Source organism: Monopterus albus, unplaced genomic scaffold, assembly GCF_001952655.1.
Source record: "Monopterus albus unplaced genomic scaffold, M_albus_1.0 scaffold177.1, whole genome shotgun sequence".
NCBI classification, from domain to species: domain Eukaryota; kingdom Metazoa; phylum Chordata; class Actinopteri; order Synbranchiformes; family Synbranchidae; genus Monopterus; species Monopterus albus.
In genome coordinates, this window is record NW_018128057.1 from 693619 (window position 1) to 711224 (window position 17606).

The following is a 17606-nucleotide window of genomic DNA, read 5'->3' on the forward strand; positions in this document are numbered from 1 at the left end:
CGCACACACACACACACACACACACACACACACACACACACACACACTTCTTTCTGTCACATATGCACATCTCACCGACTTACGTTTGATCGCTGCACTGACTCTAACCTCATCATAAACACATCCTGCTATAGCTCAGCCTCAACCAAGCGCCAGGCCCAAACATAAAACACAATGATTCACCTGGTGGAGCTCAGTGTTTTGTTCCTGTGTGGGAGCTGAGACACACTGATGTGACCACAGACAGATTTACCTGGCACATTTCACACACAGCGGCCCAGACAGTGCATTAAACCATCAGAAGGAAACCAGCATAAAATTGTTAAAATAGCTCAAATTTAGATCTGCAGGATTCTCCTGATCTAATTTGAAATTAACTGTCTGAGCCACTGTGTGTGAAATTAATAATTAATTTAACCAGTCTTAAAGCAAAGTCTTATTCATGTGTGGACTCCCAAACTGTGGCTCCTGACCAGAGAAACCAGACCTCTCCTGCTGATGCTGATTTAGCTGCTTGACCTGTTGCACTGCCGTTATTCAGAAGCATCTAACACCCAGTAACATTCTGTCCCTGTCAGCTGACGTTAGCGCTTCCTGGAGGAAACTGGTTTATGAACGTAATTCATCTACACTCCACTGAGAATTAGTTCTCCCACGGTTTAGTTTCTCCCCTCGGGATGAACCCAGTGAACAGGGTTTCAGTCCGAATGGGCCTGAAGCAGCTGCTGCAGAGCACAGGGACAGACACACACCTGTAACCACGGTAACTGTACAGAACAGAGATGGAGACAGCTGTAACCACGGTAACAGTACAGAGCAGAGAGGGAGACAGCTGTAACCACGGTAACTGTAGAAAGCAGAGATGGAGACAGCTGTAACCACGGTAACTGTACACAGCAGAAATGGAGACAGCTGTAACCATGGTAAGTGTAAAGAGCAGAGATGGAGACAGCTGTAACCACGGTAACTGCAAAATCAACATGATTTTTGTCAAAAGACCAAAACTAAATCTAATTCAGATGAATTGTAACTGACAACAACTGATCTAACTGATCTTGAAAAACTGGAATCTTTAAGGACAAAAATCTACAAATTGCATCTGTTTAATCTTGACATTATTAAATTAATTCAAAGACCCAGGTTGAAGTTGTAATTTGATATTTTTTATATAATAATACAATAAACTGAATTGGTAAACTGTATCCACCGGTCATGTACGAACACGTTTCAAATTAGATCAGGAGAATCCTGCAGATCTAAATTTGAGCTATTTTAACAATTTTATGCTGGTTTCCATCTTTCTTCTGATGGTTTAATGCACTGTCTGAGCCGCTGTGTGTGAAATATGCCAGGTTAAGGGACAAGTCCTTATTTCTACCAGGAGCCTGCTCAGGCCCAGAGGCTGAATCTGCTCAGCTGATAATAAAGTTTCACCTGTGAAAACATTCCTGACATCAGTGAAGCTTGAAGACAGCCTGTATACCTGGGGCAGAGGTAGGTTGATGTGCTTCAGCAGGGACATGATCGCCGTCTGCAGCTCGTAGTACAGTAAGGGGGTGTGGCTTTCAGCCCTGGGCTCTGCCTCCTCGCTCTCCTTCTCTCCCACAGCTGACAGTTTCCGGATCCAGTCCCACTCCTCCCTGAACAACACACACAGACAGTTTACCAACCAAATGTCAGTGGCAGACGTGCACTTTGGGTAATGTAGGCGTTGAAAAAGAAGAATGTGTGAAATTAAAAAAAGACAAGGGGTTTCATGCAAGAACCAGTTGTACAAACAGTTCTGATCTTCACCAGCACATAAGCAACATTTACAAGGATAAATCCAGGACTGGTCCAGGCCTTTCTTCACGGGGGAAACTCACTGTGTTGACTTCAGAATCACTGTGGCCTCTTTGTCACATGTCCTCTCACACACAACATTCTCCTGCTTTCATCAGACCTCCAGAGACAGAGGCTGAAGAGCAGAAATACTGGAGCTCAGAGCCAATCAGATTGCAGTGAACACAAAAGAGACACGCACATCCAGACAGGTAGAGAGAGTCTCCTAGTGAGGGGGTAATGTAACACAAGCCTGCAGGTCAGTGTCGCTGCTGGGGGACCGACAGCCTCTGAGCTCTGAAGACAGGTCTCGTTCACCACCACTCTATGTAGAGAGGCCTCACACTGTCAGATCACGGTTGTCAGTCAGCTGATTAGCAGGTGATCTGCAGGGTGATCTTACAGCTTTCACTCCCGTCAGCTCCACCACCTAAACCTTGACCTCAACAGCTGGATGCATTTTGTGTCAGTGTTGTCACCAACGCATGAGGGTCAATCTAAGTTCTGTTGGTCCTTCTTTCAGCAGAGACACTTAAAAACGTGGCTAATATTTAAAGGTGTAGAGAAGCCCTGTTCTTAGTCATTCTTGGTGGTCCCACTTGGTTCTGGGTATTCACTTCATCTCTCCATTTCTACTGCACTCAGCACAGACAGTGGCATTTGCTGGATGCAGAGGAGTCAAGGAGAACCCTAATTAGAAACCTGGACTATATCAGAGCAGTGAAGAGAGATGAAGAACCAGCTTTGTTATGTCCTGAGTAAGACTGAAACCCGGACGAGACTGTGGGACACTGACATGCGTAGAAACAGTTTCCACAGAGAGCTGCTCAGGTGGAGTTCACAGTCCCTGTGGTGCTCTCCTCCCTGCAGATAAAGCACTCTGGAGGAAATCTGAGAGGATCACAAAACATGTCTCAACTTACTTATTGATTTAAAGTGTGACAGAAAGCATCAAACATGGCATGAGGCACCAGTGAACATGTTGTTGTGTTTGCTCCTTCAGCTGTGAATCATCTCAGTGTGCCTTCCGCCTCTCAGGCCCTTGGGGTGAGAACACTGGCTTCATCTCTCTGTCACGACTCTTTCTGCTCGTCAGCCTTGAGGACTCTTTGGTCTTTATTCATCTGAGTAAATAATATTGATATTTGGCAGTGACATTAAACTAAAGCCTTTGGTGTTAAATAAGTGAGAGCCCCTCTTCTCTCTGTGTGTTATTCTTCCATGCCTCATCGTGACAGTCTGCCACTGGCAGGAGATTTGTCAAACCCTGTGTCTGTGTGTGTTTTATGTACCTGGACACGTTGGCGTTGTCTCGTATGCGGGTGTGACAGAGCATGTTGGGAGTCCGCTGGGACACCAGCACTTTGATCTGGTCTACGGAGCAGCTGAGCTTCAGGTAGCCCAGGTAGAGGCCAGGGGCCAGCCGGTGAGTGCCGCGCCGCTGGTACGCCAAAATGTCCTGGAGGGTGGAGACGGAAACAGAGAGAGCCAAGGCGAGAACAAATGTTAACAGCTTTACTGTCTGTGCAGACTTTTACAAGCCAGAGGTTCCTGGCCCAGGTCCAGTTCCACGCCTCAGAATTTTATGTCATACAAAAGATGATTCTGCAGAAAAATCATAACCACAATCAAATAACTTGATAAGATTCAACAGGACACTGAGGAGGGGAGGGAGGTGCTTCACTACTCTGTGAACACTGACTCGCTGTCTGGAGGCCACACGGTGCCAGGGTGGCCCCTTCAGGAGGAGCGCTTGGTTTTGATAGGATTTATAGAAAACGCCTGGCAGCTACAACTGAACTCTTCATCCCTGCTGTGTAAAATGATTCATACTTCATTATGATTTGCTATGTGGCCATGTGTTGCTGCTGTCTATAGGCCCGACAAACAAGTCCATCAGTTTTCATTTTGCATAAAGGACGGTTTGTGTACTGGGAGAAACAGTCAACATTTATGAACCTGCAGACAGGTCCATCCGCAAATATTTAGCCATATTGTCCAACATGTCTGATGTTTATTTGCGTGATCACTCATGTTCCTGCTGTGGTGGACCTGATGTCACTGCCGCCCCATCCTGGGAAACAAGTGGTCATTTAGAATGTGTTTTACATCTAATGTAAAAAAAAAAGGTGGTGGACAGTGGTTCAATCATTCGTTTAACACTACAGAAACCCACAGGTCACCATGGTGACAGTACACACCAAACATGGAGGCTGATGCTGCAAAACAAAGGGCTTTAGAGCAACAAACCTCTTGATGAGCTCACAGTGTCTGACGCTTTCTAGATGTCACCAACATTCAACACATCATGAAGTTCAAACTATCTGCCACTTCATGAGAGGAAACTGCAGACTGGGTAGTAAAGCATTTGGCTAAAACGAGTCTACTACTGTCAAATGTTTGATGCCGACTAAATTTATTTGTCAAATCAAGACTGACAACAATGAAATGACTAAACACATATTCTGCATGTTTCTGTTTTGTTTTGAGACCTTCCTCACCTGCATGGTGATGATGAGGACGTCAAGAGCGTAAGGCTCCTCGGGTGTGGACAGAGACTTCCTCTGGCTCTGCAGTTTGGTCACCTGCATCCACTTGCCACTGAACAGCGAGTGCTGGCTCTCGGTGTCGCGGATGGTCACCAGTAGCACGTTACCATGGCGGTCCTTGATGGGCTCGTAGTGGACCCGACCCAGGTTGTGAGTTCCCAGGAGGTTCTGCAGGGCACACAGGTAAATGCACCCATTTGCATGTTGGAACGCTAACACTGTGAACTACCAACACAAAGCATTAGTGCACAAAATCAGCTAATTAAAGCTAATTCGATGACACAACCTGAGGGTGACGCTCCACTCTGCATCAGAGAGTGTTTCTATGGTTCCTACAACTCCAACAGAGTGAGACCTCTCCTCTCTAGAGGATCACATAATTTTCAGCATTGCACTTTCATTCATAACACATCGCTAATAGAATCTGATAAACCCAGCTCAAGACAAACAAGGTGAGCTGGTTTAGTGTCTACAGCTGTTGCTACGTGTCAGACACGTAGGTAAAGTATCAGGCAAGCTCAGCACTGGCAGATCAGATCATCCCTAACTGCATCATACTTTTGCAAAAAATATAAAACCCTTTGCAGCAACGCTCATGATGTTCTGGTGCAGTGGTTCCCAACCTTACAACCAATCAGAGTCTCTCATTGCTTATTCTGTGAACAAATGCCAAACAAATTGACAGCTCCTATACAGACCTGCCTCCCATGTGACATCCCTCCTACATAGGCAACTCAGACAACTCTAGACAACTCAGGTAACTGTGCGTCAGCCACTTTCTGCAACTCAGACTGAACAGAACAGAGGTGTTCAGGAGCAACAGGTGTTTCTACGGTGGCTGCCCAGTGAATCACGTTGGCACAGACTCCGTGCAGATTGAGGTTTAGGAACAAGCTGTCTGCTGCTCAGATGCAGTGTCTGAAACTCATCTCATTTCTAAATTCAAGCAGGTTTCAAAAGACACTGGGAAATTCATTCACTTGAGTCTAAATGCTCCACATATTCACAGATGATTTATTAAAGCTGATTAAACTTATCTTTCCAGTTAGTTTTATGTCATTTCTGGTAGCTTTTTGAGTCCTGACCTGCAGCTGGCCAGCAGCAGTGAGCATTTTGTGCCTGGCCAGAAGGGTGGAGGACGACGACATCGACACGGACATACTCTGTCGGAGCCACCGGACGTCCTCCCACATACAGGACAGCTGCAGAGACACACACAGAGAGAGAAAGTCATTAAACTGCAGCGACTTGCAAAACGTGGGCTGCGCTTGGAGGCGGCAGCAGCCTGGAGGTGTGAGGAGGCCAGAGTCGCCGGAGAAGATCCAAGGAGCAAAGCAGGTGATGATTCCAAAAAGTGAGACAGTTTGGATACAATCTGCATTCACATTGTTTCAAGAAACCCAATCCACACTAAGACCATATACTAATACCTGACCAACACGAGGGTGTAAATTTCTTCTTCTTCACCCTCTTCTCAGTCTGAAGACATCTAAACTGTGCATCAGAGGCAAGCTGTGGGAGGAGGGGGCAGACAGCCAGCTGACAAAATCTGGACTTCCTGGCTGGGACGTCGCCTAATGAAATCACAATAAACCCAGGTCCCTGACAACACTGTGTTCACTGATATTTAAAATCAACCATCACAGAGGAGGCCAAATGTTGTCGACCCTCACTGAGCATCTGACAAACACCAAGGTGGCGTTTTTCAGATTCACACAGTCTGGAGGCTGCACTGAGGGGGTGGGGACAGAAACAGAGACAATGATTCTGCTTTGAAATATTAACTGGACTAATGTGGACGTTCCCTCAGATAAAGGCTAAGAGGGAGTTAGAGAGCGTGAAGCACAACACTGGTAGGGAATGAACAACTAAAGGATCATGTCCATATCTGGTTGGCTTTCTCAACAGACTTTGGGTAATGTAAACAGGAAGTATAACGTTGCCATGGAGACATTGCCCTCCAGTGGTTGTATGTGCAAGCATTAATAAAAAGGTGGAGTTTCTTAAAAATAACAACAATGAAAAACAAGCCGTGTGGCTAGACGTTCTCTCAGACCTCTCAGCTGCTGACATCATGAAGCTCATCAACGACAAACCAACTACAGGGATCACATGCTGGTACAAAGGGGCTCGGAGGCAGCACACTGCACCTTGGTGAACCAGAGGAAGTCCTGCGTGAGGGAGCTGCTGTAGGAGTCGTCCACCTCCACGATGGGGATCTGGTCCTCCGCTGTCACCAGTAAACTGTCCTTATGGTAAAACACTGCTGCCAGGTAGATGCCCCTGCAGACACACAGGTGTGTTTTTAATAGACAACAGTGGAGACGCATCAGCTGTGAGACACACACAGGCCTGCCAGTGGAGACACCCACTGCTGCTCTGGGTGTTCTCACTGGTATTGCTGCTGGACAACAAGACACACAGAGAAAATCACCAGGAGGAGCCTTTAAATCCAATCATGTGACGGGAACATCTGAACAAACCTCTTCAGCGTTTTCACAAATTTGCTGGAGGAGTTGAACAGGTGTTTGAGACTTCTGGAGACCGACGGCTTCCTGCCGGGGTTCTGCAGCTTAGATGCATCTAAAGGCAAGAAACAAAGGAGAAGGAAACTGTCGTTAGTTGAGAAATTCTCCTTTGATACGCTGATTTCCCATCAGACACAAGTCTGCTTTAAAATCCACCCCCTTTTAGGATTGTCCGCCTTGACTGGATTTGAAATGTTTTTTCTGACGGTAACTTAATATTCAGATGGGCTGTAAATTCAACATCAAAACTCACATTGTTTTGCTCAAACTGTTCAAATGGACTTTAAACACCACCTGAACAGCCGCGTGCCAGTGTTTATGTTAGTTCATGAGGTCACTGGGGTCGAGTCGCTCTCCCATGTTGCTGCTCTGACCTATCGTTATCTTATCTGGTCCATTTGTTTGGCTGTCTCTCTCTGTTCCCTCCCAGTCACGGAGGACGGTGGCCGGCTGCTCAGCGATGCCAATCTCCAGACCACAGCGTCCCTTTGTACTAGGCTAAATAAGTGGGCCATAATTATGGTCCTGTAAACAGACGGCAGACATGTTGTTGAGCTTCAGTCTGCCACAGACAACAAACGGAAATGTGTTCACCACCGGCCCTCCATTACTAACAGCCCACTGTGAAGGCAGGAGACTTGATGGAGGTCTAAGGAGCAGCAGGGCCTGAGGCCTGGGTGGGGCAACGTGTGCTGGACACTCTGCTCCTCCTGAAGAGGTGCAGACTATAAAGCCCCCGAGGCTCATTGTGACTCATGATAGTTGGCTGTACAAATAATATCTGACTCGATCACATAAAGCCGGTGCATGTAATGAAGTTTCCGGTCTGTGCACGTGATGCTGGAGGTTTTCTCGCTCTGCTCAGTCACAGAGAACAGATGCTGGTTTGGTCTGAGGAAGTGAAGTGTAGCTCTGGGCTTGTATGTTGACGAGAAATTGCTGCTTGCCTGCTGAAGTGGTAATTACAGCCTGTGTGATGCGGGGGTCTGAGCGTCTTTTGTCCAGGCTCCACTGCAGCACTCACACTTTCATCTATTAAATTGCCCTTTCAGAGTCTGTCGGCGTAAACGCTCCTGCATCCACACACGCTCATGATAATGATGCAAGGCTGATGAGTGTATTTCTTCTACAGCTTGACCTGTATGTCATCAGACAGGCAGAGGACGACCTTTAGCGCCTGCCGCCTCTGAAACATTACACAAGCGTCCTTGCAGCAGTGAGTGTGTGCACCGAGTGTTTTCAACAGGCCATTCAGCAGCAGCAGACTCATGAAAACACACACTCGCGGTGTTATTTCAGGAGCAGGTCGAGGCTGCCACCAGCGCTCTCCTGCTGTAAAAAGTCTCAGTGTGTTTGCAGTGCCGCAGGCTAACTGGGTTTGACAAGTGGATAATATGACAAGAGCTCACCGGCCTACTGTGTAGCGCCGCACGTCACTCTGGATAAATAAAGAAATGAGTTTTGGTTGGAATGGGCTGAAAAACATGATTGGAGCTGATTAATGAGGCGACCACCTTTCCATCGGACCAGAGCGAGAGAGACCAGAGAGGTTTTGGTTTAGTCTCCAAACTGCTCAGACACATTCTAGTCTTTCAGTATAATGTTGTTGCTGCAGATTATTATCTGACAGAGAAAGTGAGGTGCTGAGTGAAACAGAGGAAAATCTAAAAATTGTAGGGCTGAAGGATAAATGGGCCATCTGTCCAGTTTCAGAGGGACTGTGCTGCAATGCTGGGTGCCCCAGAAGCTGCTCGGGCCTCTCTACACGTATCGTTGCTAGTTTGCTTCCTACAAATGTGACAACACAACAAGGTCCGTGGCCCCTGACAACAACAAACACAGGCAGTTTCTGACTGGACACCCACCTGTGGGACAGTGCCCACAGGCTGAGGAGTAGGGATCAAGGTTAGGCTTAGGGTTAAATGTGCACTAACAGTTCTGGATGCAAATGATTTGAGACAGAATCCTGTGACCGTGGAGAAGATGTTGGACTGGTCCTTTACACAGACATGTCCCTGTAAAACTAATCAGCTACTCTTAATGGCTTAACTATTTAGCAGGATGGAGAGAAAACAAGCCTCAGCACATGACTGTGTGTCTTTGAGGGCCCCTCCATCTACAGGCAGACAGCGCACTGCGTGCACGCCACACATTAACGTATGCAGACACTAAACGAGCTCTGGGCTCTACAGTGGAGGCTTTGTGCACACTGATTAATTTCACACATTTAGTTTAGACTCTCGGAGAATAAGTTGTATAAATACCCAACACACACACACGCACAGTGGGTCACTGACCGTGCACTCCAAACAAATTCAAACACACATGTGAATGACTTTTGTTATTGTGCGCAGAGACATTTTTCTCCCTTGCCGACTCAGCGCTGCTTGCCAAACGTCTGGACAAAGGTTCACTACAGGTAATTATAAGGCACCGATCTGTTTAGTTTGCCAGGTTTACCATGGTTTTAACAAAGGACTGCACCAAATCCGTGACTATTGTTGTGCCATTCTGCCATGATCTGGAGTGATAATTAAACACTATTATAAACTTTTTATGGTTCTTGGGGGAAAAAAAGCCCAGGATTGTGCAGATGCCGTGGAGGTCGGCTGAGTTTGTGTTATTGCTTGCAATCCCAGGTCGTAAATCCTGGAAAGCACTGAGTAATCTAAAGAGATCTGACTGAACTGTGGATCGAACACTGATCCCTCAGTGTAGGTCAAAATGTAAACATTCAAATGCCTTTGTCTTCTGTTCTAAAGCAGTGACTGTGTCTCCAGCTCAGTGTGGCATACACACTTTAACAGTGTGCAGAAACAGGTGGATGGGCGCACACACACACACACACACACACACGAGGCGCCAGGGGAGCCCATGTACATAAATAAGTTCAAGTTTAGCTTCTCTGGATTATGCCCATTTATATGTTTTAATATGTCACTGGCGTAGCGCTGCTGTGCAAATGATCCCACTGGAATGAAAACACAGGACACACTGTTGGGTTCAGCCATGAGGGGAGTGTGTGTGTGTGTGTGTGTGTGTGTGTGTGTGTGTGTGCGTGTTGGGCTGCTGCACAGGGGCGTTCTTCGGCTCTGGTAGTGTGCTGGGTCAAAGACCTTCTACTGGTGATGCTGGGAGGGGGAGGTGGACACGCTGAGCATCAAACACTGTCGAGTGCTGAGAGTGAAATCCTTAATGAGATCAGTCTCACTTACACCTGATGCAAATCAGCCACTTGTAGTAATTTTACACATGGTCTTTGAACTATTTCTGTTCCTTCTCATGAGAACACCTGACTCAGTGGTGGGAATGAAAAACATCCATCAGTCGAGCTAATCTAACAGACTGAATATCTGATTGAATAACATCTTTTAAAGGGATGTTTTTGTTTTGTTATTGTGGAGAGACTCACCTCCACAGCAGTAGTGAGTGTGAGTCGCTCGAACCTGCTGTAGCAGACGCTCCATGGCCTCGATGTGGCCCCGCCTCCTGGGCTCCCGGCCATCGCTCTCCCTCCAGTCTGAACAAACAACCAGAAGATGTTAGAGCAAAGAAAACACCTTCTCCTCTCGCTGTCAACTTCTCAGTTGTGCTCACCCACAAAATGGACTTGCACAACAGTTTCCAGAGTGCAGAGATATCACAGCACAGGTCTGACACCCGACTGTGCCCGGCTCGCTTGCCGGACGACACTGACTTCTCTGCCATGTAACTGGGTTAGTCTGTAGCAGGACAAAGGCTGCAGGGACAAGGGCAGAGCAGTAAAACAAACCAACACTAGAAGCCTCAGTACTTTTTGACTATCAGACGCGCACCAGGAGAAGCTTTGCCACAGAGTGCGCCACGGAGTAGTGTCTAGCGCCTATATCAAGTTTGTATTTGTGCTGTTTTGTGTGAATTATCTCAACTGTAACCAACTGTAAGCACCCTCCGGTGTACTCTCCCTCTCTGCAGAGCTCTCTCCCACACACTCTGCATCCTTGTCTACTTCTGACGCACGTACACACACACAAACCTCAGCACATCCAGACAATGCACATGTAGTCGCACACACACACAGCTCAAGGCTGAGGTTTGAAAGTGCAGAAAGAAAGCGAGTCGTGACGGAGAGATGAAGGAGATGTTTCAAATCCGAGGACCTTGGAGCCGATTCACATGATTCCCAGCTGGCTTGCCCTTCACTACCAGCTACAGGAAGCAGACAAACTCAGCTCTGTTTAACTTGCTACCGTAGCCACCATCAGCAGGGACGAGCAAAGGGCCAAAAATAACTGATCATCCTTCATATGGTGTCAGTCAGCGCCACCAGTCCGGGTCTCTGTGCTGACATCGTGGTAACACTGACGAATGGAACTGTGCACACTTTAAGCACATTTGCAAACTGAACCCAAAAAAACTTGAGTAGAAACGCCGGACGCCTCCTGATCTTCATGTCCTAACTTAATGATGGATAAATTTTCACTGGGGTTTAAACGGAGCAGAAATCAATCATAAAGGCAGCACAAGTGAAATAACTAAGAATTGAGCTTTTATTTCACAAGTTACAAAAATCTTTTTCCTGAAAACTTTTATGAAACTACTAGGAAATAACAGACCTAAATAATGAAGCATTTCCACAAAGTATTTACTTTCACACTACTGACAGTCTAACATCACAGTCTGAAATGTACGAAGACGCTGTCAATGTCTGGAAAGTGAAACCCCAGAGTCCACTGCTTCAGACCCAGAGCTCTGCAGCCTGAGTGCAGACCAGGACCTGTTTTAAATCCTGCCACTGTCTGTGTTGATTTAACACTCTTTTACTTGGTTTCAAACCTGTTCCTGATTTCTGGCTCCTTCCAGTGCATGAATCAGATCAGATCAGATCAAATCAAATCATATTTATATAGCACATTTACAGCAACTCTAAGTTATACCAAAGTGCTTCACAATTGTGGAGGAAAAATTTGAAATATATATATAATCAACTCAAAACATCAAATCACTGAATGCTGATTAAAGCATCAAACAAAACATAAACCCACAATGTGATAAGAATGCAGTGTAAATGCCAGAGTACAAAAATGAGTGTTAAGTAATGCTTTAAAGGCCCCAGATCTGAAGCCGATCTGATAGTAATGAGTAGACCGTTCCACATCTTCTAGCAAACGCTTGGTCAGCCCATCATCTAGTTTTAGACCTGGGAACCTCTGGCAACAAGCTGGTGTGATGATCTCAGTGATCTTGTTGGTTTATACTCAGTTAAATGGTGCCAGTCCGTTTAATGCTTTAAAAACAAACAGCAGTGTTTTAATATCAATCCTGTAACGGACTGGAAGCCAGTGCAAGGACAAGAGAACAGGCGCAATATGCTCATGTTGACATGCGCCTGTTAAAAGACGAGCAGCTGCATTCTGTACTGACTGCAGGTGAGTCAGAGCAGCTTGGTTTATGTCAATGTACAGAGCACGGCGATAATCCAACCATCAGCTAATGAATGCATCAATCGCTTTTTTAAAATCTTGAAATGAGAGAAATGATTTTATTTTAGAAACAACTAGAAAAAACGCTCTTTAACTACTGCGCGAATTTGCTTCTCAAAATTTAGCGTACCATCAAAGATCACCAGTGAGCTTTACATAGCAGGGTGTAAATCCAAGGTTCAGATCACCACTACCACTACCAGAGCCTGTTTTTTTGGACCAACAGGCATTTGGTTTTACTCTCATTCAAATAAAGAAAACTGTGAGGCAATCACAACTTAACATCCCTTAGACAATCAATGACAATGACGAATGGACTCAACATCAATGGAAGACAGACTTGTATATCACTCGTGTAACAGTGAAATGAAATGCCATAAATGTCAAAGATCAAACCAAGAGGGAGCAAATATAGACAAAACAATACTGGGCCCAAAACAGATCCATGAGGGACACCACAGAGAAGGGCAGCTGAAGAAGAAGATTCCCCAGTACTAACAAAAAGCATCTGCCAGATAAATAGGACTGGATCCACTTTAGGGCTGTATCTTGAATTCCTACCCATTCTTTTAGTTTGGAGAGAAGAATTTTGTAGTCTATAGTTTCAAATGCAGCAGAGAAGTCCACCTGCACTAACAGAGCTGACCCACCAGAGTCAACAGCTAAAAGAAGGTCAGTAAAAACCCTTAAAAGTGCTGATTCTGTTCTGTGACACAGTTTGAACCCAGACTGGAATTTCTCATAAATAGCTTTCCTCCAAGAATTCTTGAAGCTGCATGAGAATGACCGTCTCCAATACTTTGCATGGGAATAGCAGTTTAGAGACGGGCCTAAAGTTTGAGACACTTTAAGGATCAAGATTTGGATTTTAAGCAAAGGCTGGACTACCGCATGCTTGAAAGCAGTGGAATTTAGGCACACGTTAATAAAATCGACAAAGCTAGGCCCAAAGCCTCAAATGCCTGATTAAAAATGCCAGATGGCAAAATATCCAAAGAGCAGTGAGTAGGTTTCACCCGATGGACCACTTTTCTGATCAAAGCAAGTGACACTGGCTCAGACCGATCAAGGACAGCCAAGCCGATGGGAGCTTCAACCAAACATTACCACTCAGTATAATGGAGACAACTTTCGATATAAAATAGTGAAGGAAGTTTTGAGACTGGAAGTTTTGAGAAACAAATCAACAAGAGCTGCTGCAGCTTGTCTTTCTTCCATTGCCGCACTGCTCATCTGCATAACTGCCTCAGTGCACGAGTGGAATCATCCAGGGTTCCTCAACTGTCTTTACTTTAATCCTCCTGACCGGTGCAATAGAGTCCAGAATGTCAGTACAAGTGGAATTAAACAGAGCAAGAAAATCAGCTAGGGCTTTCATCCCAACAGAGGGGGCTGTAACCTCTAACAGACCAGGAGGATGGCCAGAGATTGGCACCTCACCTGTCACCACCAAACTGAACCAGGTTCACTTGTTCCAGGACAAAAATGTAGGACCAGTCTGAAGGGGACTCAACACAAACTTCAAACCTGGACATCAGAATTTTTACTGACATTATTTATCATCAGCTTGTCAACCTTTTTTCCATGTCAGTCAGGTGATTTGTTCAGATGTCTTGTTTTATCTGACCAACAAACCAAAAACCCGCAGATATCCACTTCACACTGACAGAAACAAACCCTCACATTTAGGAAGCTGTGACAAAACAATCTCTAGTGTTTTCACTTGATGCCCTTGAAATATTATGTCCCTGTGAATTTTCTGTCCCCATTCACAGACCAGCAGAGGTGATGCTGCTGATTTGTTTCACTGGATTCAGTGAGAGAAAGTCTCTCATCTTTAATGAAAGCCAGTCTTGGAGGCGCAGACCTGCACCTGCGATCCGCTGTGTTAGTGAGGCCACAGAGCTGAACAGACTAAAATGAACTTACTAGAAGGAGCTGCAGACGGGGGGAGGGAGGAGGCGGGCGGACCCCAGCCCTTCATGTTGTAGGCCAACACTCTGACGTAGTAGAGCCGACCCTGCAACGTAAGGAACCCATGAGTTGACAAAGAGACACAGCTGAGAGGCGGCGTGTGCAGGAGGACAAAGACAACACTGACCCGTGGACATAGAAGAAAAGAAGCAAAGTGGACTGTTGACATGACTGATAGTGTTTCAGATGTTTGTCCTGTACTCCACTATTGTGCATGCAGCAGCTAATCGAGGCCTCTCAAACAGATCTGAAAGACTTATGATTTGATTTTTTTAACAACTGTGAAAGAACCAGAGACTCACACCTGTACATTAACAGCAGTGCGACCAAAAGTGTGTGGACACCTCCACTGGACCATCTATGCATCAAAGTGCAGGTCTGACAAGGACTCTGGAGACGGCCTCTTTGTTTTCATCTTTTTACTCGTGTTAGTTTTTTTAAAATTTGTTGTCAGTTTGCTTGGGACTCTGTCTGCTTTATGTCTCTTTGTAGCTGTGTCTCTGTTGCCATTTTACATCTCTGTGTAATTGATTTTTGCCTCTCTGTTGTAGTCACGTGTCTGTGGCTGTCTGGCTTCTTTTTGTGGTCGTCTGACTTGCTTTCCAACAGTCACGTCTCTTTTCAGACAAGCCTCATGTAGTGATCATTCCATAACAGCAGGATATAAATCAGTTTCACTTGAGATTCAGCCTTGACAGAATAAACACAGTATGAAAATCGGTGCAGGTCCACACTAACATTTTAGATATGGATTCTGGCTCAGACTGAAGTCCACTTACTGGCTCATTATACACCCACAGTGTGTCTTGGCCTTTCCAGTACAGCAGCAGGTTCTTTTCTAAATGTTTTTCAGGCTGCAGTGGAAGGAGCTGAATGCCGGCTGCTGCTCCAAACGGCAAACAGCAGAAGCACCACAGTCGGTGTGTTCATGTGCCAGACAATAATGCACAGAATGCATAATGAACAACAGCCTCAGCTAAACTCCACACTCTTCAAATGTCACAATGCCACTCGACAAAGACACGACAGCAGAGTTACAGGGAACATTTACACCGACAAAACAGGACTGGAGCAGCTCTGAAAGAAGCTGCCATTGGGAAAGCCAGTTTAAATTCACTAATCAGCATTTGGCTTGTTCAATCTGCAAACAAAAAGGAAAAAACATAACAAACCACACTGTGCTGAGATGAATAGACAGTTCGTCTATTGCAGTGTCTAGTCGGAGCCAGCAGGCACACAGTGCGTTTACAGTGACAACTCAATGTACAGTGAGGAAAGTTTTCAAGGACTGATGAAATGGAGGTCGATAACTACTTTTAAACTCAACACAACTAGAAAAAAAGCTCTAACTACACCAACACACTGTCTCTGTTTTCCCAGTAATTAAGACCAAATGCCAGGACATGTTTGTCTTCCTTTGTAGTCATTTTTTGTCCTTTTGTGCTGGGTTTGAATCCCTTGTTATCTCAGACTGTATGTGTTGGGTCTGGTACCTGTGCCTGTGGTGGCTTTGAGTCCCTTTATCAATCTTTTGCATTATTTTGTTATTGTCAGGACATAATGCACCTGTGAAATACAGTGTAACTGGTCACTGTTGCTGAGGTTTTGATCCAGATCAAATAAATGAACAGTCAGTTTTTAATCTTCCTGGCCCTGAGTCTCCTGCCTACAGCAGCAAGATAATCCAGAGGTAATCAAGAGGCTGAGGTGATTGAGACAGGTGGAGGAGTGATGCTGCAATTACCGTGGTGAGGCCGCTGATGGTGCACTTGAGGGTCTGCAGATCATCCAACACTGTCTCTCCGGCAAGCAGCGAGAAATCCTTCAGGCAGCTCCACTCCACTACACACACACACACACACACACAGACATGGGTTAAATCAACACAACGTCATTACAGATCAACAGATCTTCCTAAGACGAGGACATTCCCATTAACCTTAACCTCAGCTCGCTGCCTCCAGGTGTTTCCTTCTGGTAAGTGTGCGAATACACAGCTGCGGACAAAGAAGTGACCTTCTCAGCTTTGTGTAAACCCACAGGCTCTCCTTGGTTAAAGAGTAGTAACAACTACGTAGGCCACGTGTTTGTGACTGGACCTACCTGAGTCACTGCGGTATCACGTCAGTCACGCAAACGAGTTTGTGATGTTTGGGACTGTTACTTGTTTACAATATGGCAGATCCAGACTCATTGAGCTCAGCACTAACCAGAGTCATTCTCCAGAGAGAAAACTCCGCTGACAGATTCAGGCTGAGCCTCCTGAACACCTGCAGCTCGAGCTGGCTGTCGCTTCAAATGTTGTGGGTGGCACCTTGTCTATGAGGCAGCACCCGTGAACTGAAATACTTTTTTATGCCATCTTTGTTCTGTGGAGTATTGTTTGTATGCAATTATTTGCAGGGTAAAGTGTGTGTGTACCTCTGTATTTGGTCACTACTGTGTTGTTGAGACACTGCGGCTCCTGGAAGGTGACAGTCAGTGTGGTGCTACTGCTCACGCTCAGACGAACCACAGACGGGGCCTCCGGGGCACCTGAGTAGAGCACAGAGGTGTTAACCAGCATGATCAACAAACTGAAATCCTGAAAAAAAAAACAATCACAAACTAGGAAACTCTCATAACTCATGGCAGAAATGTGATGACATGTTTTGACTGTGTGAGTTTCTACAGGTGTTGCTCGCTGCTTCATCTGATCAGCTGAGACTCGCACTAGATATCCAGATTTTCTGCTTTTAAATCCCCTGTTCTGGTTATTTTCCAAACTAAATTCTGTAATGCGTGTGAAACTGTCAAACACACAACCCTGGCAGTGGTTATCCTCCGCATCCCTGCTGGCTTTTATCATTTGGTGTTGCAGCTGCACATCTCAGGTTGTTACTTTAAATGACTTCACATAAGAAACCTCTCAGTGCCATTTTGCCTGAAGGAGCTGCTGAAAAATCTGTTCAGTGGAGTCACAGAGAAGAAAAGACAATATGAAGGACTTTTATCCTGAAGTGGTGAAATGAAAATGCTGAGCTCCTCCTCCTCTTTCTGTCTGACAGAAATCTGCTGCTGTCTTTGAGAGCTACTCTCACCCATGGGCAGATCATGCGGCAACGGAGAACATGGAGAAGGGCCCTCACTGCTCCTACACAGGAGCAAGACCCCCCAAGCTGAAAGGGACACAAGGAAACTATGTTGCATTTGTGTTTGTCATCCATCTCTTTGTTGTCACTGCTGTAGAGGTTTGTGTGTCTCTTTAGTCACTGTGCATCTCTGTACTTCAC

At 45.8% G+C, this 17606-nt stretch overlaps 1 protein-coding gene across 1 annotated transcript in view; it reads right to left on the reverse strand.

Annotated features, from left to right (window-relative positions):
- The window catches only part of ankfn1a (ankyrin repeat and fibronectin type III domain containing 1a), an 85371-nt gene that overhangs the window by 12505 nt on the left and 55260 nt on the right, over window positions 1-17606 (reverse strand). Inside the window, exons 11-20 of the mRNA XM_020616706.1 lie at window positions 16756-16869; window positions 16079-16176; window positions 14290-14380; window positions 10311-10418; window positions 6854-6953; window positions 6521-6653; window positions 5456-5572; window positions 4323-4538; window positions 3114-3280; window positions 1484-1640 (exon numbers count right to left, since the gene is read on the reverse strand). Of these exons, the coding sequence (XP_020472362.1) occupies window positions 1484-1640; window positions 3114-3280; window positions 4323-4538; window positions 5456-5572; window positions 6521-6653; window positions 6854-6953; window positions 10311-10418; window positions 14290-14380; window positions 16079-16176; window positions 16756-16869 (1301 nt within the window). The remainder of the gene's footprint in view (window positions 1-1483; window positions 1641-3113; window positions 3281-4322; window positions 4539-5455; window positions 5573-6520; window positions 6654-6853; window positions 6954-10310; window positions 10419-14289; window positions 14381-16078; window positions 16177-16755; window positions 16870-17606) is intronic.